At 41.8% G+C, this 22,658-nt stretch overlaps 1 protein-coding gene across 2 annotated transcripts in view; it reads left to right on the forward strand.

The window, feature by feature from the left end:
- ASTN2 (astrotactin 2) overlaps nt 1-22,658 on the forward strand; it is a 939,506-nt gene that overhangs the window by 119,248 nt on the left and 797,600 nt on the right. For both annotated transcript variants that reach the window (XM_077283456.1, XM_077283455.1), the window contains exon 2: nt 11,739-11,926. In XM_077283456.1, coding sequence (XP_077139571.1) covers nt 11,739-11,926 — 188 coding nt within the window. The remainder of the gene's footprint in view (nt 1-11,738; nt 11,927-22,658) is intronic.

Consider the following 22,658-nt stretch of genomic DNA (forward strand, 5'->3'; position numbering starts at 1 on the left):
AGATATTCATTGGCGAGTCTCGGCCGAGATACACTGCCAATCGCAGTATGCTGCAATATCTCTCGCACGTATAATACGGACGAGAAAACAACGGATGATGGGAGCTGCCCCATAGATTAACATTGGTCCATGTGCTATGCGATTTTTTGTAGCATAGCACTCGTCTGTATTACTCTTTAGTGTGACTCTGTACCACACTTGCTTGCGTGACTGGCACCCTGTACAAGCCTCATCCCTGTGCATTTATAATACATGACAGCCACCTCCTCCATAAATTGTTTGGCGCTTGAGTTGTTGTTTCATTAACTATTTTGCCTCCGCCTTCATCATGGGGGTATTCGGTATCCCGCAGTGCCTGACTCTAGCGGGGCCATGCCTTTGGTAAATACAGTTGCCTTTTTTCTGTGAAGTTTTTTTAAATTTAATATCCTTTTCGGTGAGTGGTCGCACATCTGCCGCTTACATCAGCGATAGGAGCTTGCTCCATTCACTGCTTTTTATTCACTCAAAGCAGCATTCCAGTATTCTTTTATTTCAGCAATGGAATGGTGCAACTCATCTCTGTTGTTTGCCTCTAGTATTATACTGTACTTACCAGCCGCAGTCTTCAGCTGTTCTCTGTGCTGCTCCAGTTGATCTTCCTCCGGTTGTAACTTGCCGTATGGCTCCAGTGATTCCTGAGCGATCTGGAAGTCACAACTCAATGTAAGTCTATAAGAGCCAGAACAAGACCCTCATAAACTTACATTCAGAGCTTGCGACTCTTACCTCTGACCTCCGGTCAGTCAGAGGTTCAGGTAACAAGATGGGGACCAGAGCAGCACTGGGAAGAGCTGAAGACGGCAGGGGGTGATTATAATACTAGGGTCAGGGAACTTACATTAGTGGCACCAATGCAGTGCAGAAGGCTGATTAAAATCTATACCTTGATTTTTTAAAAATCAGTTTTAGTGTTTTTTCGGCAATCCAACAATGACGTTTTATGCAAATGAGCTGCAAGTGCTTTGTGGTTTGATATTGCACTTGCAACTGTCCTGACCTCCTTATTCCCCACTGGTCACCTGCCTCCTGTGCCTGACTGACAGGTTACTCTTGTGTCATCGGCTTGCCTCCCTTAACTAAGTTGGTCGGTGCATGTGCAAATCGACTAAGTGGATCTAGGCTAGCGACGTCATGAGGACCTCATTGCGTATGCACCTCCCCAGGCACTGACAGCACTTGTGCGACATCTCGGGCAAGTGAGGTAGGTCACTAAAATAAGAGTGATCTGCCTGACTGACACCGGAGGCAGGCAGCAGGCGGAGAGTAGGGAGGGATGGCACATATGGATAGCGGGATTTTTTTACATGTTTCATTTTCATACTTTTTGTTACTTGTTGCTCTATGCTAGGATCCTTACTATATTTTTGCTGGGAACCTACATCATGAATACTTAGTAGTGTTTGTTGTGATCTAGTAATATCTAATTATGAATGTTCCTTGATGAGTTACATTTGTGCCATGATTGACCATTCCAGAAAGAGAAAAATACTCATTATTATCCAATCCTTGCTTTTTCTTATGTGCCAATATTTTCTATTGTACATTAATTCTTTATATTCTGGATAGATGAGAAATGTGCCCATCAGGGAAGGAGGCTTTGAATTTCTGCCCTTTTCCCATGTGCTGACATATATTATACATGTCTCGAGGACGTTTATTTTGCAGTGAGTAGATAGAAAATCACAAGGTCTTACATATTGATGCTTATTGTTACATTATTGTTAATACTTTCTTGAGACTGTACATTATGGCACACTAAGTAACACAAATGATATTAAAGTACTTTATTAAAAGTATACTTTTAAAGAGAAAACAAGAATTTGAGTTTGAATTTTGATGTTAAAAAGAAAAACTTTTTTTTTTCATTTTTTTAGCTGGAAGGTATTTAATATTGTAATAGTAATAGCTGCCCTTAGAGATGAGCAAATTGCAAACTTGCAGGACTTTGGTCCAGCGGCCATACCGGTAATCCGTAGCTTCCAAATGGAAGCTCCTCCTACTAGGACCTCTTCTAACACTAGTGGGTGTGGACCCACTGAGCCACGGGCCGGATTTACCCAGGAAGAGCGTGACTAAGCGACTACCAGGTCTTCACTAGAGCCCGTGATGGTGAAGATAGGTTTGGCCACCAGTAGACACTAGTCACTACTCCAGGACAGTCCCCGAGTCTGCAGCAGTTGACAAGAAGGCCAGAGTCACTGGTACAAGGTACAGGTGGACAGAAGCAAAGACATGGTCAGACAATCCGAGGTCATTGCAGGCAGCTTGGGTTCAATATACAAAGCCAAGGTCAGGAACAGAGAGGTCAGGATAAAAAGGAGAATTTCTGCCTGATATGAGATAGATCTCTGCCAGGCAGGCAGTTGGCAACTACTTGCCAGTAAGTTCTTAGCACCATTAAAAAAAATAATTAACATCTCAGATAACCACTTTAACCTATTTTGTTGCCTAAATGCAGAAAATACAAGAAGTGGAGACTCCACAATGTGCGTTCTCTCCAGCATCTAGAGATGCTACAGCCACATTGAGAGCTCTGTGCAGGAGTGTGATCTTGTAATGCTTGTAGGAACGGCAGACGGGCAGTCCGGACCTGGTCACAAGAGTCACAGTGAAAGCACTCTGCGAACTCTGCTCCTCCGACAGTGGCTGCTATACACAAAGAGGGTGCACATTGTGGAACCTCCGCTTCCCAAGTCATCCATACTCAATGTTTGGAGACCAATACACAAGACTTAAGGCCGGATTCATCATTTGCTTTTTTTTTATGTCACTTTCCTTTTCTAATTGTCGCATATGTCCGTCCGTTGATGTTTTTTCTGCCAAACCCTTCAAAACGGTGGTCGTAATTCGTGAAATTTGCTCAAAAATTAAAAATGCTCTTTATTTTTGTCTTTAACTTTTTTACGACAATTGCATGTTTTGTTAAAATGTAGCAAGATTTGCCCTCACTCCACATTCCAATATCTATTTTCTGAATGAAAGCAGCAAAATAAGATCATTATCCCTATTGCAATATTTATCCAAGCTAAATTTTTAGTTTACAGAAAACAAAATGTTTAGTTAATTCTACATTACTTCTGGACTAAATTAGAATATAAAGTCGTTCTAAACCATCGCTGCTTAGTATGACATCTGTCATGATCCGTTTCAGGGTTTAATCCTGTCTGCCCTTTTTCCGGGCGGATCATGTCAAGGGTTAACTTTGCTCTGCCTGATTCTGGGTTCAGGTTTGTTATTTAACTCCCATGCATTCTGCTGGTGGTGTCAACTATAGTTCTGCCTTCGCCGTGTAAACCTGACTCTTGTAGCTCTTGGTTTGTCCTGCTGTGATCCCTGACTTGCCCCATGTCTGTTGTCTCCCTCTGTCTGCCCTTTTCCTGTCATTTCCCTGTGTTTCGGTTTTTGATTCTCTGGTTTCTGACTTGGCTTGTATACGAACTCTCTTCTGCTTTCTGACTTTGTCTTATCCACTTCTGACCGTTGCTGAAACTCCTGGCTTGTTTCTGACCACGTGTATTGCTGATCCCTTTAGTACTTCTGCCTATTGTTGTTTTTTACTCGGCTTGTTTGACCACTCTTTCGCCACTTGGTGGCACCTATGCTGCTGCTCTGTGTAGGCAGTCGCACTTCCCTCTCAAGCTCCCTCTGGTGGAGGTTGCATTATACTGCACTGCAGCAGCATGACAACATCATGCACCAGCAGAAGCAGGGAGTCGACTGCCAGACACAGCCTGACTCGCCACAGAAAAGGCATAGATGCCGAACCATCACTGTGTATACAGAATAGCAATCACTGGTGCCATTTCCTTCCTCCAACCTAATGATTATGTGATCGCTCGGTGTAGGGATTGACTTTGGGTTGCTTGGTGCTTGGAGACCCACACAGCTCTACTGTGCAACCAGGAGGCTGAATTTCCACTGTAAGGGTATGTGCACACGTTCAGGTTTTCTTGCAGAAATTTCCTGACAAAAACCGGACATTTCTGCCAGAAATCCGCATGTGTTTTTTTTCGCTTTTTTTGTGCGTTTTTCCACTTTTTTTCCCAATGCATTAAATAGCGGGAAAAACGTGAAAAATCCGCAAAATTAATGAACATGCTGCTTTTTTTACCGCGATGCGGTTTTTTTTCGCGGAAAAAAAACACATCATGTGCACAAAAATTGCAGAATGCATTCTAAATGATAGGATGCATATGTATGCGTTTTTATCATGTTTTTACAGCGAAAAAACGCGAAAAAAATGCGAAAAATCCTGAATGTGTGCACATACCCTAACTGGGACAAATATTCCATCCCAAGTTACAGGAGAAATCAGATTTAAAAAAAGTGTTTAATTGTATAAATGCCCCCAATGGTCTTTTATAATCTTATGAGGGAGGCAGAATGTGTGAAGCAAATGAAAAAAAAGCCAAGGCCAAACCAAATTGTTGTTAGCAGCCTCGTCAAAAAAATAGAAACGTGTCCCATTTATAAAAACATTTGTTACAGATCGAGGAACAAAACGTAAATTATATTTTAGTGTTTCCTTGTTGAAAAAAATGTGATAACAACTTTTTTTATTTTCACACCAATAACGTACGATATCAGCAAAAGACTAAAAGAAGAACGCATAAAAATGACATAAAAATTACAACCTGCCTCACTAAAAACAGATTCAAGAGTTGTTTGAATATCCGAATAAAAAAAGATTTTATAACTCTTCAAACTTTTATGAAAACCCTCAAAATGATCCGGAATAGGGGCAAATGGCCGGTTCTAGACTTGGAAAACCGCCTGACGGTGGCATAAGCGGAGCGTTATATAGCAATAATAATTCGGGGTTGCATACTATATTTGGGATGTGTGTGACATATTGTTAAACATCAATGGAACGATATTTCTACATTCTTCATATTCTGATTTTATTCCTTACCAGATATGAATAGACGTTGTCAAGCACATGATCTATTACAGATCGCTTTCATGAGAAATTAATTCCCCTTTGTCAATCATTGATAGAACGATACAGTGTGAAGTCGTATCTTTAGGAGCTGCTGAAAAATATCAGCATTTTCCTCATTTGTTGGAAGAATTAATTCCACCCATCTGTGAATTACTGAGAACTGTAAAAGTCACCTCTGAGTTCTGTGAGCCCGGACAGCCTCCTCGTGTCAGTATACCGTCATAGAAGTCTTCGTTGACTTCTAATTTTCTTATCATTCTCAGTTGAGAAGCTTTAGTCCAATGTATTATTTAAGGATGACAGAACTAGAATTTAAGCAAGTCTTAGTGGTATTATTATGGCAGTACTGTATTTTCCAATTCACGCAAACAACCCCTAGGCTTTAATCTTTCTTTAATCTTTGTTTGCCAGTGTACGCCTTGTGATAAATTTACCTTTTGAACGCCAGCGACAATCATCTTATTCAAGGTCATCGCCTTTGTCTCCTCCTACAGAGTCAGGAGCAGTGGTGCTGGTAGAGATGCTATATGGTGCCTGCCTGTATTATTGACATCACATTCGGCAAATCACATGCATAATGTCTAATAAGGAGAGCCAGTCAGTGACCAAGAGCAAGGCCCTGCATCAGTCAGTGGCTACTAGAGTTGAGCGAATAAATTTGAGTGGAATTAAATTTTACTCAAATTTTTGAAAAAATTTGCCAAAATGTGGATTTTCTGTAGTTCAATATTGAAAAATATTTCTGCCATTTTTTTAAACTGTAAAAGACCACTAAAATGTTAGAAAAAAAATCCTTATACTTACTTTACCCCTCAACACTCCAGACCCTTTGCATCACCCGTCCGGTCTTAGTCGCATCTTCAGATTGCCTCCGCTCACTTTTAAATCTCTCTTGAGCTGGGCCAGGACTTCCAGCTTTGATGTGGCCCAGGAGATTTCTCCGCTAACATTCAAAAGATCACGGTGTCGTGACATCAGAACGTAGCCCTTGACCTTGCGTGCTCATGCACAGAACCCTCCCGAACCTCATGGAAGCCCCAAATCCATGCCCAGTGTGAGAGGCCCAGCGATTTCAGCACAAGCAGCGGTGATCTGAAGATGCATCAAGAACTTCATGGGTGATGATGAAGAGCGGAGGGGGAGGTTTTTCTTATTTTCTAAAGATTACCCTTATTATGTTCTTGGGTCTGTGTAGACCTCAGAGTATAATAAGGGACTTTAAAGTTGTGAAGAATAACTTGTCAATCAAATTTTCCAGGAAAATCGGAGCGAACAGTCAAATTGGAATTTTGCCCGATCCACTCATCTCTACCGTCTACTTTGAGCTAAGGGATTTTACACTAAGAATGCAAGAAGGCAGGACAATTTTGCTGCTATTGTTGTTTATGCCACATATTTGTTCTTATCCCCATGTTTTACAACTCTGTAGTAGTTGCTATAAGGGGGAAATACATGAAGAATGAAAAAAGTGACTTTATTGTACTAAAGCAGTAAAGCATAAAAAAACATAATAAGTTGTAAATTGGGTATCACTAAAATTGTATCAACCTGAAAAATAAAGTTGACACTTCAATTATATTGCAAGATGAAAAAAAGGAATAAAAAGTTATATCAATTCCTGAGTTGTCTGTACCCCATGATGGTTTCATTAAAAACCTCAGCTCATCTTGAAGAAATAAAGCCTTCACATACAGTAGATGCGTCAGTCTAAAATGTAGAAAGTTTTAATTTTAAGAATATGGTGTCAGAAAAACAAACAATTTATTTGTTAAAATATATTTATTCTGCAAAAATAGTAAAACATTAAAAAAAAAAAGATTCGACTTCTTATGATATGGCCATAAATGTACTGACCGGCAGAATAATACGTGAACATCACAACATTTTAAATGTGAAAAAAGTGATAGAACTACTTTTTTTAAAATTACTCATCCCAGTAAGTTAACAAATGTGACCAATAAGTTTTAAGTACCCTAAAATGATGACATTGGATAACACAACTTGTGCTGGAAAAAAGAAGGACTCATATAGCTACAAATCTCAACCCCACCCCCCGAAACGCTGTCCCAAAATTGCAGCTTTCCTCGTGCAGACCGGTATAAGCTCACCTTGAAATTTGGCATAATTTCCATTATAAGCAAGAATTAAAGTAGTAGAAGAGCAAGCAATGAAATCGCCAGAGAGAAAAAGTAACGTAGGCTATTAGGCAGTGAGTAGGTTACCTGTGTATCCATGTAGAGCAGAGTGTCCTCATCTGCCCAATATTATTGTCTTTCCATCCACAATCTGCTCTGCAGAACTCTCCGAACCTTCTTCAGAAGCTGCGAGGGAGCAGCGGAGAGCAGATACTCAAATCTTTGCTCTTTGACACTTTGTAGAAATGGAAGAAAGTGTTGCTTTTAGCAAAATATAAAGGATTTGAGTCTCGGATTTGTATGTGAATGCTCAAACACATCACCTTATTGAAAGTTTATGTGGTTCTCTAGCAGAATATTATTTATAAATTAGATTTTTATAATAAGTTTGTACAGAAAATTGTATAAAAGGTTTCTGGGTGAGGGTCCATGGGTGATGAGAGATGTGTTCCGCAGCTCAACCCGTATTTATTATTTTGCTTTGCTTATATAACACTATCACATTCCACAGCGCTCTACAATCATTATCATCGCTGTCCCCGATGGGGCTCTCAATCTACATTCCCTATCGGTATGTCTTTGGAATGTGGGAGGAAACTGAAGAACCCGGAGGAAACCCACGCAAACACGGGGAGAACATACAAACTCCTTTCAGATGTTGTCCTTGGTGGGACTTGAGCCCAGGACCCCAGTGCTGTAAAGCAACTATGCTAACCACTAATCCACTGTGCTGTCCATTTATATTTTTCCAATGTACACATTTTCTAATATACAGTAGGTCTGCTAGTCTTGTTACACACCTGTCCTAGGTATCCCATTCTCTGCTCCCTTCTCCTGGGTCCGCTGCCCTCTGTTATGCTTCATGTCAGGTTTTGAAAATTGCTCTGTGTGGATGAATGATATCAATCTTCCTAGACTATTTAAGCCCCATTGACACACATACCTATGTCTTGGGATTGAGACCTCTATGTTTGGTGAGCTCCACCTTCTGTGCATGTTGTGCTTTACTTGCTTCCTTCCCTGCTGGATTCCGCGTCATCGGTCTTGGTTCTCCTGAGATCCCAGAGTGTGCCAAGTCCTCGCTGCCCAGGTGCCTTCCTGCTTGCTGCACCAAAGCCTAAGGTCCATGTGCCCATCCACACCTGGTTAGCTTAACAGAATGGCTGATTCCTGACAGCTTGACTTCCGGTCATATACATGACAGAGGACTATGTTTTTTGGGTCAGCTTGTGACCAGGGCAGTTTGTGAACAGGGCTAGATGACTGCTTATTTCAAACGCTAAGTCAGTTCCCGTTACTGATGGAGATGTAGGCTGGCTTAGCTATTAAAATAAATGGTTATCCAGCCCCCTACACTCACTGGTCATCTCACATGCCAATACAAGAAACAATTCAATATGTGCTATGAGCTCACCTGATGAGGTAGATCATCTAAGCCTTAGGTCAGAGTGAGCAACATGGTCTGAAGGTAATGATCAGGTGGGCAAGACTTGATGGACAGCATGTGGTTCAGCGAGGAACAGGACAGTAGACAAGGAGAGCAGGAAACACCAGAAGGCACAGAGCCAGAAACAAAGATATACACAAGCGCTGTAAATGTATAATCAGTCCTGAACTTGTAGCAATCACTGGACTGGTCAGTGGCAAAGAGATATGCAATCAGCAAATGAATGGTTATCTGCCAGCGGTATTGATGAACTGGGCAAACTGGATACTAAAGATTATGCACTGTTACAGCAGCATTGTAGTGTGGACAGCACCAATATTATCAGAGAAGAGTTTCTTATCCTTACAGAAGACAAATGGTTATCACAGGTCTGGGGTCTAAGGGAGGATATAAATGCAGGTAGATGAAACTAAGCAGGAGTATGATTACAGAATGGATGGTGAGGCAAACTCCTTAAGTACACATGGTAACTGAATGCAAGCTTACTGAATACTCAGACAACACACAGCCACCTGAGACAGCCTAAAAAGGCCTTGGGTGATTATGATAAAGGAGTTCACTGGGTTACAAGGAAAACCCTGCATAGACTATAGTAAAGAAGATGACCATGGAAGAAAGGAACAGCACCTGGTGCTGGTGTTAGGACATGGAACAATATGTTTGCATTACTCAGAATAAGGCACATTGACAGCTGTATCTTCTCTGTGAACTGAGATACAGTGGGTTCTGTTGGGATCTAGAAAATGGTCCTTAACCCATCAATATTTTATGCATGTCCAATTGAGATACCAGTAACAACAGTTAATACTGAGTAAACGCCTGAAGATTTCCATCAAGACCACAACGTAAATGTTTAGATAAAGCTGCTAAAAGGAACTTGTGCCCAACACTGTGCCATCGGATAATGGTGAAGAAGTAACAGGGTTCAGCTACTCAAAACTTTGCTCTTTGCCACTCTATTCAAATGGGAGAATGGGTTGAAAAACAAAACAGTGAAGACCTATTTGTTTGTTTTTTTTAAATACATACTATTAACAACTGCATTAATACTAACTGGTTGTGAAAATGATGATGAAGTGCCACTATTCTCCTGGAAATTAGAATGTATCCCGGGCTCCGCTCCCACTCCTGTGCTCCACGTTGGGTTTTGCAGGTTGGCCGACGTGAATTGACGAAATCATCTCCCCAGACCTATTTAAGGCCCATTGAAACACACACTTGTACCTTCGGCTTGAGATTCAAGACTTTTGTTTGGTGAGCTCCACCTTCTGTGCGTATTGTGCTTATCCTGCACTAATCCCTGCCGACTTCTGATTAATCCATTCTTCTTCTCCCAAGGTCCTGGATGTGCCACATTCTCTCTCAAAACTTACCTTCCAGTTTGCTTCATTGACGCCAGCAGGTCCGTGCACCAACCAGGACCTTGGGCTTAGAGGATCTACCTCCCCTAGTGTCCCTAACAATCTGTTTTAGTGACTGTTGAGAAGAAACAATAAGAGTGAGGACTAGGTCTATGTTTGGTTTGCGTAGATCATTTTGATTTCTTCTGTGCTTCCACCATTGTCATATCCATTCTACTCCCTTCTGCAATGAGGTTTCCTTCCACCAGTGATTCTCCAGAACGCAAAGATTTATCCATGTCTCCTCATTTAATGGTATCTTAGCTTTCCAGGTACTTAGAAGCCATTTTCAGTACTGAACATCTAATGAACCATCTCCTTTTCATAAATTTGTTATCCCTTGTTTACAGCTCCAACTTATAGGCTTTCCCTTTTTATTGTAATCTCTCGTTAGATGAAGCATCTTAACTGTTTCAATATCAGTTCCTGTGGCGTTATCTCCATTATGTTCAATCCTTGTAGAACTTGCTGTAGAGCCATGGAAAAATATGGTTGTGATACCCAGATAAAAGATAATAATAGAGTATTAAAATCTGCGAGCGGGGCCTGGAAGAGATCCAAGAGGTGATACATTATACGTCCGCCATCTGCACATATTAATCACAACTAACAAACATTGACATCAATATGACAATCACTTCAACGAAGAACGAAGACTCAGACAACACGAGAAACATAAAAAGATGACGTCTGATTTTATTTTGACCGAATGCATCTTTTTTTTTTAAAAAAAATTGTTTTTACTTTTACAGTAAAAGTTTTAAGGTTTTTCTTTGAAACTTTTACCATGTAAAAATGCTGTAAAGGAAATCCCACCAAGGACAACATCTGCAAGGAGTTTGTATGTTCTCCCCGTGTTTACGTGGGTTTCCTCCAGGTTCTCCGGTTTCTTCCCACATTCCAAAGTCTTACTGATAGGGAACATAGATTGTGAGCCCTAATGGAGACAGTGATGATGATGTCTGTAAAGCGCTGCGGAATATGATGGCCCGATATAAACAAAATATAATAAATAAATAATAAAAAATTAAGTTTGCCATTTGAGGTTCTGAAAAATGACTTCTAAAGGTGTATGAGGCCTTGTGATTTTCTTTACTTTATTATTTTAAAGAGATGCCAATGACTTGCGTAATATCCCTGTATCGGCCGCATTGTATGACTTGTATCTGTATTCCTCGTCAGGCTCTATTTCTGGTTATCAGTTTTCTAAGGTCTCCATTAAATAGAGAGATAGAAGAAGAGCTCCTTCTACACAGCCTTTGCAGCAGTCCGGAAGACATTAAAACAGCAGTATTAAGCAGTGTTGCTGTGAATCTAGCACTGGCATAAGATAGAAAACTAATAGAAGCAGTGCAGCAACTTTGTGTGTCTCACTGGCTCCTCTCTCCTGTACTAAAGATTGATTTTACCAATGAGCTGCAAGTGAATGGCCAGTGCAGGAGGCTGGTAATTCTTTATTTGGATTAAAATGTTATATAAAAGTAAAATCATGTTTCTTTTGACTCATGATTCTCTACTAGGAACATATTTAGTCTGTTCTCCCATGGGGGTTAGGAAAACTCGGCACATTTTCTGTATTGGCTTGCTAATATTACAACTAATACAAATATTATAAACCAGAAATACTATTTATATGTGCGGTAAATTATATGACTATATAGTATTTGTGCCATGGTGACTTTTCACAGATAAGTTACATGTTATAACTTTATTATTCTACACTGTGTATGATATTTTTACCTACTATTTTTTTTTCTCCTGTGTGTTTTCAGAGATGTCTGGCAGTATTGAAGACATGTCTCTTGTACACTGGACCCAGAAGTGGCTGGAAAATGGAACGCTTTACTTCCATGTGTCTCTACGCATGAGGGAGCAGACTTCATTTAGCACCCCCCCAACATTGCAAGAGCCTGTGCAAGAACTGGATGAACAGCTCCATGTTCTGCATGTATCAGTCATGGTGAGTGTGATTTATATCCAGTCTTATTTCGCAGTATTGTGAATGATAGATGAACTCTTGTAAATGAAGAACCCACCAATAGGTTAAACATTTCTGACCAGCATTTCATTGAAACCCCAATGCCCAAGCCTTACTTTGCAATTTCAGTATGCATTGTTTTACCAACAATATGTTATATACAGGGTGGAGCGCGGTAATTTGCTTTTTTGCACTGCATGCTGTGGCGGCACTGTCGGTCGAAGAGAGGGGAGAGTGGGTGTGGCTTACAGTGGCTGATGGGAGATTTGTATTCCTCCGCCTTTCAGTTGCCATCATGCAGTGGACACGTGAGGAGAGGTCATTTTGTGTTGAAGCGTATTTTTCAAATGCCCACTCGATCATTGCAGTGCAGCGTGCTTTTCGTTTACAATTCGCTGTTCCTCCACGTGGACGTGTTCCTGGACGGCAATCAATTGTAAATTGGGTGAATGCATTCAGAACAGCAGGGAATGTGTCATGTGTACGAAGGGGACCTGAGAGAAGGATTACAACACCACAAAACATCGAGAGAGTTAGAGCAGCAGTACTGCAATCTCCGAAACGCTCTGCTCGGAAGCAATCATTTGCTCTTGGCATTTCAAGACGTTCTCTCCACCGGATTCTTCATGATGAACTGAATTTTCACCCGTATAAAATGTGCGTGGTCCAACAATTGTCAGCACGGGACTATTTGACACGGCGGACCTCTTGTGAAGACATGTTAGCAACGATACCCCGTGACGCAATTGTGTTTTTTTCTGATGAGGCACATTTTCACCTCAGTGGGTGTGTAAACAAACAAAATATGCGTTACTGGAGTGAAACAAACCCCAGAGAAGTTCACGAGAGACCTCTGCATTCGGACCGCGTCACTGTGTGGTGCGCCATATCACGAGTAGGCATCATTGGTCTTTACTTTTTTCAGGAAAACGGTCGTGCCATAACTGTGAACTCCGAACGGTACTTGTCTATGATACAGGATTATTTTCAGCCGGCTCTTGAGGCAATGGAACTGGAGGATACTTGGTTCCAACAGGATGGTGCCACTGCACACACAGCGAGGGTTACCATGAATTGTTTGAGGCAAATGTTTCCTGGACGGCTTATCTCTTTGAGGGGAGATGTGAACTGGCCAGCACGCTCACCAGATTTAGCCCCATGCGATTTTTTCCTTTGGGGTTACCTGAAGTCTAAGGTGTATATCAACCGTCCCAACACCTTGGAAGACCTAAGGAACAATATTGAAGCTGAAATTGGCAGAATACCAGTGGACATGCTTGTTAGAGTTCATGAAAACTTCAGAAAACGTATGCAGCAGTGTGTGGATAGCGAAGGTCGACATTTGCCAGATACACTATTTAAAACCATGTAATTTAAAAATTCCATTACTGTTCAGTATAATTAAAATATAAAATAAATTTTTCTAATGATCATAATTTTTTTATTTCATTCCCAAATCAGCAAATTACCGCGCTCCACCCTGTATATTTTTTGTTTTGAAAAGTGTTACAAATCAGCCAACTCCATGGTCTGGCTTGGGGCTAGACTCTCCGCTTGCAGGGTCCAGTGCTCTTTGGTTTTTCCCTTTAACTTCTTTACAGACATCTGGACGTTGCTGCTGGGGTCCTGGGTTGGATCTGCGAGTAGCTGCCGCCTGGTGGAGCAAGCTAAACCTAATAAGTCTAATGTGGGCTGTGGCTCATAGCTAGAGCTGCTGCCTGTGAACATGAGGTTGTGAGTTTGAGTTATGTTTCTGGACAGACATCTGACTGAGATGGTTTAGTGACTCCTGCATTGAGCAGAGGGTTGGACACAATGACCATAGAGGTACCTTCCATCTCTAACATGCTATGATTCTAAGCCCAGTTGGGATCAGACAGCAAAAAGGAAGCAAGGTGGTGGTCCATTAGAAGCAAAGAGGAGTTAGAAAGTCCAAGGGTTAAAATAGCTAGTGCTTCCAGGGTTTTATCAAGAGAATGGTCAAAAAGTCAAAGAATCTGAACAATCCAAAAAGCATATCAGAATATGTTGTATCAAATAGTATAAAACAGCTGCAACCGGTGACACATTTATGGGGTTTAAATAGGGCGTTGTCATACCGGGAGTCTATATTGACCCCAAACCAGTCTTTTTATTGGCCTGCTGACCAGTTTCAATGATTGGCTGGTCAGCCAGACCACCTAATTGGCCTCTAGTAGATTTACTCCTCCTGGTGGCACCTCAAGGAGACAGTTTCTGGTGAATCGGAAGCATGTGAGTCAATGACACAAATACTTTACTACATTTGCAACCTTGTATGTCAAACTTAAGCCAAATTGTCTTATTTGCTTGGCGTGTACATGGCATCCGTCTCTGGTTTAAAGAAGCCAAGTACAAAACCTTTCTTGTTATTAAAGGTATTAGACAGTGATGACCTAACCATTAAATAGGTTTTCAATAACAGTTTGGTCAGGGTATGACACCCAGCACCCGCGACCGATCAGCTGTTACAAGATGGCGACCAGATATAAACACTTGGAATGGCGTCACACTAAGTGGTGGCCAACTTTGCATACTGCTGGACCGATCCTATTAAATAGAATTCCATGTGTTCACGTCCGGCCTCTGCTACTTGGTGGAGGTTCTGGGTTTAAGGACCCTCACGATCTGATATTGATGACCTATCCTTTAGAAATATGATCAAAGCTTGATTGTAATAGCCAAAACACGTTGTATCAATAAACCTGTTTGTTCATTTCCACATAGGATACATTTCTTTTCACACAAGCGGAGCATCGCCAGAGGATAGTTGTCTGTGACTTTCTATGATTAAACTCTGTAGTGTTGTTTTCAGAGGGTGGAAGTAAAAGCTGATGGGATGTCACAACTAATATCTATGAACTGATGGGGTCTATGTGTTAGCCATCTTCTGTACAGCCCAGACCTGGCTCTCAGCGAGATTCATACTAAAGGATCTTTCCTTTAAAGGAAAGACCTCTGTGGTAAAAGTTCTTCTTGGTTATTAAATATAAGGTTTTTGGTTTTTCATTAAGAAACCAATTTATTATCCTAAAGCCAAAACTCCAAAGCCTTGTTCAGTGTCAGTGAAGGTGATCTACAGGCTAAAGCTAAATGTATTTTTGTTTTTCTTAACCATTATGTTATATTTGATTTTTTAGGTATTCAAACTTTTTATCAACAGCTAAGGTCAAAAGTATAAACTTCAAAAAGCAATGTAACATAAAACAAAAATACCCTGCCCATTTATTTATTTCACTTTTCAGTTAAAATCTAGATTAAGAAAGTTTTTCATATATCATTGAGACAGCATGCAGGTAGCTGAAGTCCCGGAGACTGCAGACAGGGAGCAGAGCTGCTGGAGACCGTAGAGGTTCTGGAGATTGCAGAGAGGTAGCAGAGGTCCCGGAGACCACAGAGAGGTAGCAGAGGTCCCGGAGACAGCAGACAGGTAGCAGGGGTCCTTGAGACTGCAGAAAGGGAGCAGAGGTCCTGGAGACTGCAGACAGGGAGCAGAACTGCTGGAAATCGAAGAGGTCCTGTAGATTGCAGAGAGGTAGCAGAGGTCCTAGAGACCACAGAGAGGTAGCAGGGGTCCTGGAGACTGCAGAAAGGGAGCAGAGGTCCCGGAGACCACAGACAGGGAACAGAGGTGCTGGAGACCGCAGAAAGGGAGCAGAGGTCATGGAGACCACAGAAAGGGAGCAAAGGTCCTGGAGACCTCAGAAAGGGAGCAGAGGTCCTGGAGACCTCAGAAAAGGAGGAGAGGTCCTGGAGACCGCAGACAGAAAGCAGAGGTGCTGGAGACCGCAGACCGAGAGAGAGGTGCTGGAGACCACAGAGGTCCTGGAAATCGCAGAGAGGTAGCAGAGGTCCTGGAAACCACAGAGGGAGCAGAGGTCCTGGAGACTGCAGAAAGGGAGCAGAGGTATTGGAGACCACAGAGGTTCTGGAAATCACAGAGAGGTAGCAGAGGTCCTGGAGACTGCAGACAGGGAGCAGAGGTACTGGAGACCACAGGCAAGTAGCACAGGTCCTGGAGACCGCAGACAGGTAGCAGATCTCCTGGAGACCACAGAGAGGTAGCAGAGGTCCTTGAAATCACAGAGAGGTAGCAGCAGGTCCTGGAGACCGCAGACAGGTAGCAGATGACCTGGAGACCACAGAGAGGTAGCAGAGGTCCTGGAGACCACAGAGAAGTAGCAGAGATCCTTGAAACCACAGAGAGGTAGCAGAGGTCCTGGAGACCACAGAGAGATAGCAGAGGTCCTGGAGACCAGAGAGGTAACAGAGGGCCTGGAGATGGCAGATAGGTGCTGAACAGGTTGTGGTGCACAGACAAACTATGAGTCTTAATACCAAGAGACAGGTGTGTGTCTTGGTGGCCTGATATATGCCAAGACAGATGATTACATGGCAGCACACTGAGCTACTTGCAAAGCCCAACGTGCAGCACAAAAATGTTTAGTGGACCAGTGTGAAGGCAGCAAAGCCTGGATCTTGAAGAGTTGTGTAACACTGCATTTGTGAAAGATTCATACAATAATAACCTCCTTTTGGACAAGGATATTTCCAAAAATTCAAGGCAGTTCCTGCGAATTTAGCACTTATGGCATCTGCGAGAATCTATCCATGAGGGTTTGTGCACATGTTTTTTTTTAGTTGGACTTTGCTCCGAAAACCAATTGAAAAGCACTAACTAAATGCTCAAAAGACTAAATATGCATTTCTATATAAAAATGATTTGCCGTTTTGTGACTAATCGGTGCAGAAAATAAAAAATGCGACAAAACTGCAACATGCGCACAGACCCTAACATTTCCATATCACACCAGAAGTTTTGTGTAACTGGAGGTGCCCTTTAAGAGCAGTGACTAATAGGCATCATACTGAGCCTGGATGTACCGCTCACCTCCATCTGTGTAATAGTGATCTGTGTTAATATGGAGTATTACAGCCCCTGAGTCTCCCTCTGTGTTCCTAATATACTGCAATCAGTTTGCAAACCTAATAAATGCAGCATTAATCTAATATAACCATGTAACCTAATATACCAGTCATGTTTTCTATGACAACACAACAGTTATTACGTTACCGCTGCCTCAATCTCTTCAGTGCCAGAGGCTTCTGATTTCTCCATTTCACTCTGCTATTAGAGTAGCACAACGTCTACCTTTACTATACAATTATCTAATCAGGTCTTATGTTGTATGGCCACGGGAGAAAGCCACGGGAGATTATTCCATTTGTGTTTTCTTGTGAATTTGTTTCATTTTTACTGATGTCGATATTTTTATTATGTCAAAATATTTACTGTATCAAAACCAGGAAACAGCGTTCTGTCCAGTGGGTGACATATTATGCCAGAAAAATGAAATTTTTTACCATTAGCTTTAGTAGGGAGATAAAGATGTAATTCTCTACTGTAACATTCTTGCTAGACCGATTCCTAATCCTGTTTTTATCCTCCACGAGAGATGTTTATTGAGGATAAAGGTTGCAATAAACCCTGTAAATCGAGTGGTGGTTAATAATACCAAGAAATTCTGCTAAACTACTGTGTTCTCAACATTAAGGAAATCTACAATTTAATACGCTGGATATTGTTCAGTGGGGTCCAAGTCAGCGAACCACCACTTTATGGTTAGCAGAATAGTCTGCAGCTACAGGTGTTACACTGGAATATTTAACCCCTTAACCACCAGGGGTATTTCAGTTTTTGCGTTCCCGTTTTTTGCTCCCCTTCTTCCCAGAGCCATAACTTTTTAATTTTGTGGTCAATATGGCCATGCGAGGGCTTGTTTGTTTTCGGACAAGTTGTAGTTTTGAACAACACCATTGGTTTTAACATATCGTGTACTTGAAAACGGGAAAAAAATTACAAGTGCAGTCAAATTGCAAAAAAAGCGCAATTCCCCAGTTGTTGTTGTTTGTTTTGTTTTTTTATCATGTTCACCAAACGCTAAAACTGACCTGCCGTTATTATTCTCCAGGTGATTACGAGTTCATAGACACCAAACATGTCCAGGTTACTTTTTATCTAAGTGGTGAAAAAAAATTCCAAAGTTTGTTTAAAAAAAAAATTGTGCCATTTTCCGAGACCCGTAGCGTCTCCATTTTTCGTGATCTGGGGTTGGGTGAGGGCTTATTTTTTGTGTCCTGAGCTGACGTTTTTATTAATACCATTTTGGTGCAGATACGATATTTTGATCACCCGTTATTGCATTATAATGCAATGTTGTGGCAAACCAAAAAAACATAATTCTGTCATTTTGACTTTTTTTTCTCGTTACGCCGTCATGCCGACCCATTGGTGACCCTCGATCAGGTGTCCGGAAAGGTCCGTTGCCAGCACCAAACAGGGGGAGTCTGACATGGGTGTACTGCAGTTGACTTACCAATCAGTAGTGGGGGCGGGGTTATACAGAGCTCATGTTTATAAAGTTTACATAACAGCTAGTTTACTATTTCTCTAGTGATAATCTCTTGCTGATAAAACTACAGCAAGTGGCCTGGTAAGTGACTTATCACTGGAATCGGGGTCTCTTCATGTACGTTATGCTGTTCTCAGGTTAGATGTTAAAAACCTGGTGACAGGCCCCCTTCAAGGGATATTTCCATTTTAGACAGAAGGTATACCATACATGTTTGACAGATGAGGGTGACTGGAGTGAAAGGAAGCCACCTCTCCTTTTCTGATACATAGGCAAGGACTATGATTTAATCTGAAAACTTAAAACAAAGGAAAACTTAAAGGGAATGTCTTGTATCCTACTGTATCTGAAATTACAATAAAGTTTTTGCACATTTTTAACCAAAAGATGGCTGAATTCTCCCTATATGCTACATCACTTCTCCATTCACAGTGTCCAAAGACCAAGAACATTCTAATATGAGTATTCTCGAGGCATTGTTCACTGTTTACATGGCTCCATCTGACTGCATGTCATGTAGTTAGAGGCGATGTCGGACATTACAGTATTGACCCTATGAATAGAATGAGGCAGAGCTGCGATACCGATCCTGGGAGACACTTTACAATTCCTTCAGTCTCACTCTTCGGATCGTCTTCTACATGGCTGGGTGTAATTATGTAATTGTCCAGAGTAACCAGTAAGAGTTGGTTTCTTCCTCTACAATAAAAAGTCATATGTTAGAGAAGTAGAAAAGACGTCACTTCTAGCATACCTGTTCTCATTGCGTGGTCTGCACAATGGCGAGACTTTACCATGCACTAGAGGATCCACAAACTGTCTTCAGAGAGGATGAGGACTTGACCTCAAGTGCCACCTATTGAATGTAGCAATCCTAAAAAGTCAATATCGATCCTTATGACTTAAGATAAAAGCCAAATCAGAATCTCAGATGTTTCGGGGTGTCGCCCCCTCCTCAGTGCAAAGCATGAGATCTGCATTACTACTTCTTATTATTATATGTTGTTAGAGAACCATCAATTCCACGGTGCTGTACATGAGAAGGGGTTACATGCAAAATACAGATATAAATTACAGAGAACCCACTAACAATGACAGACTGATACAGAAAGGAGAGGACCCTGCCCTTGCGGGTCTACATTCTACAGGCTAATGAGGAAGGAGACAGCAGGCTGGGGAGGTTTCAGCAGTTCCGGTGGTGGTGAGATGGCAGTGGAGTCAGTATTGGTGCACAAAATTACAGGGATGGGAGAAAATCGGCAGAAGTCTTGGAGGCGATTGGGTGAGAAGCATATAAGTGTGGAGGTGAGAAGGAGGTCTTTACAGGACTGGAGGTTATGTGTTTGAAGATATCATGAGATTAGTTCAGAAATATACTGAGGAAACAGATTAAGGACAGCTTTGGAGGTCAATGTCAGTAGTTTGAACTGGATGTGTTGGGGTAGATTCAGGGTTGAGGAAAGAATAGATTCTTGAAATATTTTTGAGTTGGAGGCAACGGGAGGTGGCAATAGCTTGGATGAGCGGTTTGAAGGACATGGCAGAATCGAGGGTTACTCTGAGGCAGCGAACATCCAGTACAGGGGAAATCATGATGTCATTTATAGATCAGGTAGGTGAGTTAGGTGAGATGGAAGAAAGATGATGAGTTCAGTTTTGTTCACATTGAGTTTTAGGAAGCGCGATGAGAATAAGGAGGGTATGACTAATAGACACTCTGAGATTCCTGATAGCAGAGAGGTGGCATCTGAGCCAAAGAGGTAGATCTGAGTATCATCAGCATATAGGTGGTACTATAAGCCATGGGACTTTATGAATTCTCCCATGCCAAAGGTATAGATTGAGAAAAGCAGGGGTCCCAGGACAGAACCATGAGGGACGGGGGGAAGGATGAGGAGGTAGTCTACGAGTGGGAGAAACTAAAGGTATGAGTGGATCAAAGAGAGGGCAAGGTCTTTAACACCAAATGAAGAGAAGATCTGTAGTAGGAGGAAGTGGATGACCGTGACAAAGGCAGAGGATAGGTCTAGGAGTAGAAGTATAGAGAATTGTCTGTTAGCTTTGGCAGTAAGTCATAATTTTGGTCACGACAGTTTCAGTGGAAGGGTGAGGACAGAAGTCACATTGTAGGTCATCAAAATGTGAGTTAGATGAGAGATGGGAGGAAGGTTCTGCAAATACATAATGTTCAAGGAGTTTGGAAGCGAATGGGAGCCGCAATTTGGGGCGATAGCTGGAAGTAGAGGTCAGGTTGAAGGATAGCTTCTTTAGGATAGGTATGATTGGGGGCATGTTTGAAGCCAGAAGTGAACAATAGGTTGAAGACATGGATTAGGGCCAGTATAGGCATGTTGGTAAGATTGGGGGAGAGGTGGGATGGGGTCAAGTGCACAAGTGGTGAGGTGCGATTAGGAGAGGAGATGAGTGAGCTCTACTTCAGTGATGTTGGTGAGAAAGGTTATAGGGGAGGAGCAGTGGCCTGTTATACATAGGGGTTGTGATGGATGGGCAGTAAAAACTTGCCTTGTTTGGTCAATCTTATTTTTTTAAATGTGTGGGGAACTCTTCTGCAAAGATGAGGGGCGGTTGGAGGGGCAGTGGAGTGAGGAGGGAGTTAAGGGTGTTGAATAGCTGTTTGGGGTTGTGGGAAAAAGATGTTATAAGGGTGTTGAAGTTGTTTTGTTTAGCAGAGGTGAGGGCCGACTTGAATATGAAAGTTGCTTGTTTGAATCCGGTGAAGTCTTCCTGTGAGTGCAACACAATTCCAATGAAATAAGAAAAACTGAGAGCACTCACCGTCCTAAAAATCAGTCCTTCATTGAAATAGAAGAATCTTCAGCAAGGGAGAATGAGAATTGTGACAGACGACGGCTGTTTCGCGCTACTGCACTTCCATTGGTGTAGGTCCCGTGGAAGCGCAGTAGCGCAAAACGGCCGTTGTCTGTCACAATTCACAGTCTCCCCTGCTTTTTTCAGATTGAGCACCCAATCCTTTTGGGGCGTTTATGGCACGTGGCTGGTTTGAGTGTGAGGCGCAGTGAACCTTTGCTGCAGTGGTGCGGATTCTTTGCTCTTTTTTATTCTGCTTCCTATAAGTGCATTTTCTTCCAATTCCACTCCACAAACCTAGACACTTGCTGAAGCTTTTTTGTGAGGTTGTTGCGCCAGGGTCGTCTATTGATTTGTCGAACTCTGCCATGCAGAAGAGGGGCGACTGAGTCAATAGCTGATGCAAGTGTGGCATTGTAGAATACAGTGGCTCTGTCTGCATCATGGAGTGAAGATATGAAAGTTAACTGAAGAATAGAGTCAAAGAGCTTATGGATGTTTAGGTGTGCAAGGTTTCTCTAAGAGTTCGCTAATTGTTGGACAAGGAGGGCATGATGAGAAAGTGAGTAGACGATGGTTTGATAGAGGGAGATTTGAGGTTGTGAGTAGTGTTGAGCGATACTTTCCGATATCGGAAAGTATCGGTATCGGAAAGTATCGGCCGATACCGTCAAAATATCGGATCCAATCCGATACCGATACCCGATCCCAATGCAAGTCAATGGGACGAAAATATCGGAATTAAAATAAACCCTTTATACACTTGTAGGTTCATTCTACATGAAGGAAAACAACTAAGAATAATGTAGGATGTATTGGGGGACGTGGCGGAGACATTAAAGGCACAGAGGTTTAGCCCAATGTAATAGAATAGCAGGATTTTTTTTTTTTTGGATGACGTTCGGCGTTAGAAAGAATTTGACTATGTTAATTTTTTTTTTTTTTTTATGCCACATATTGATGTTTCACTACTTCAACGCCCTTCACCTTCTTTTTTTTCTTCTCCCACGCTTTCTTCTTCATTATCCTCATCATCAGCTTCTTTGACATCAACTTCTTCACCTTATTCATCTTCTTCTTCATCTTCTACCTATTATTTTTTGGGTTACATTGTTCATATTCTTTTTATTTTACTATTATCTTCATCATATTCTACTTCTTCATCATATTCTTATTTGTGACAGGCATTCCTGTAGTTGTTATCTATAAAAGTTTGAAGATTACACCTTCCGTTCTGCCTGTCACAAAACAGTTACATTTGTCCGCGTTCAGTTTGGCCTGCAGCATCAGGCTTTATCCAGGGGCACCACGAGGAGGAACGGACTCACCCCCATACACTGCTTAGTCTTCTTCTGCTTATAATTTAGATAATATTTTTTGCTCTGATATTTAGTGTTATGCTTAATGTTCTTCTGCTCTTTGTTCTGCAGCCTCTTGTTCTTCTGCTTCTCGGT

This window comes from Ranitomeya variabilis, chromosome 2, assembly GCF_051348905.1.
Source record: "Ranitomeya variabilis isolate aRanVar5 chromosome 2, aRanVar5.hap1, whole genome shotgun sequence".
NCBI lineage: Eukaryota > Metazoa > Chordata > Amphibia > Anura > Dendrobatidae > Ranitomeya > Ranitomeya variabilis.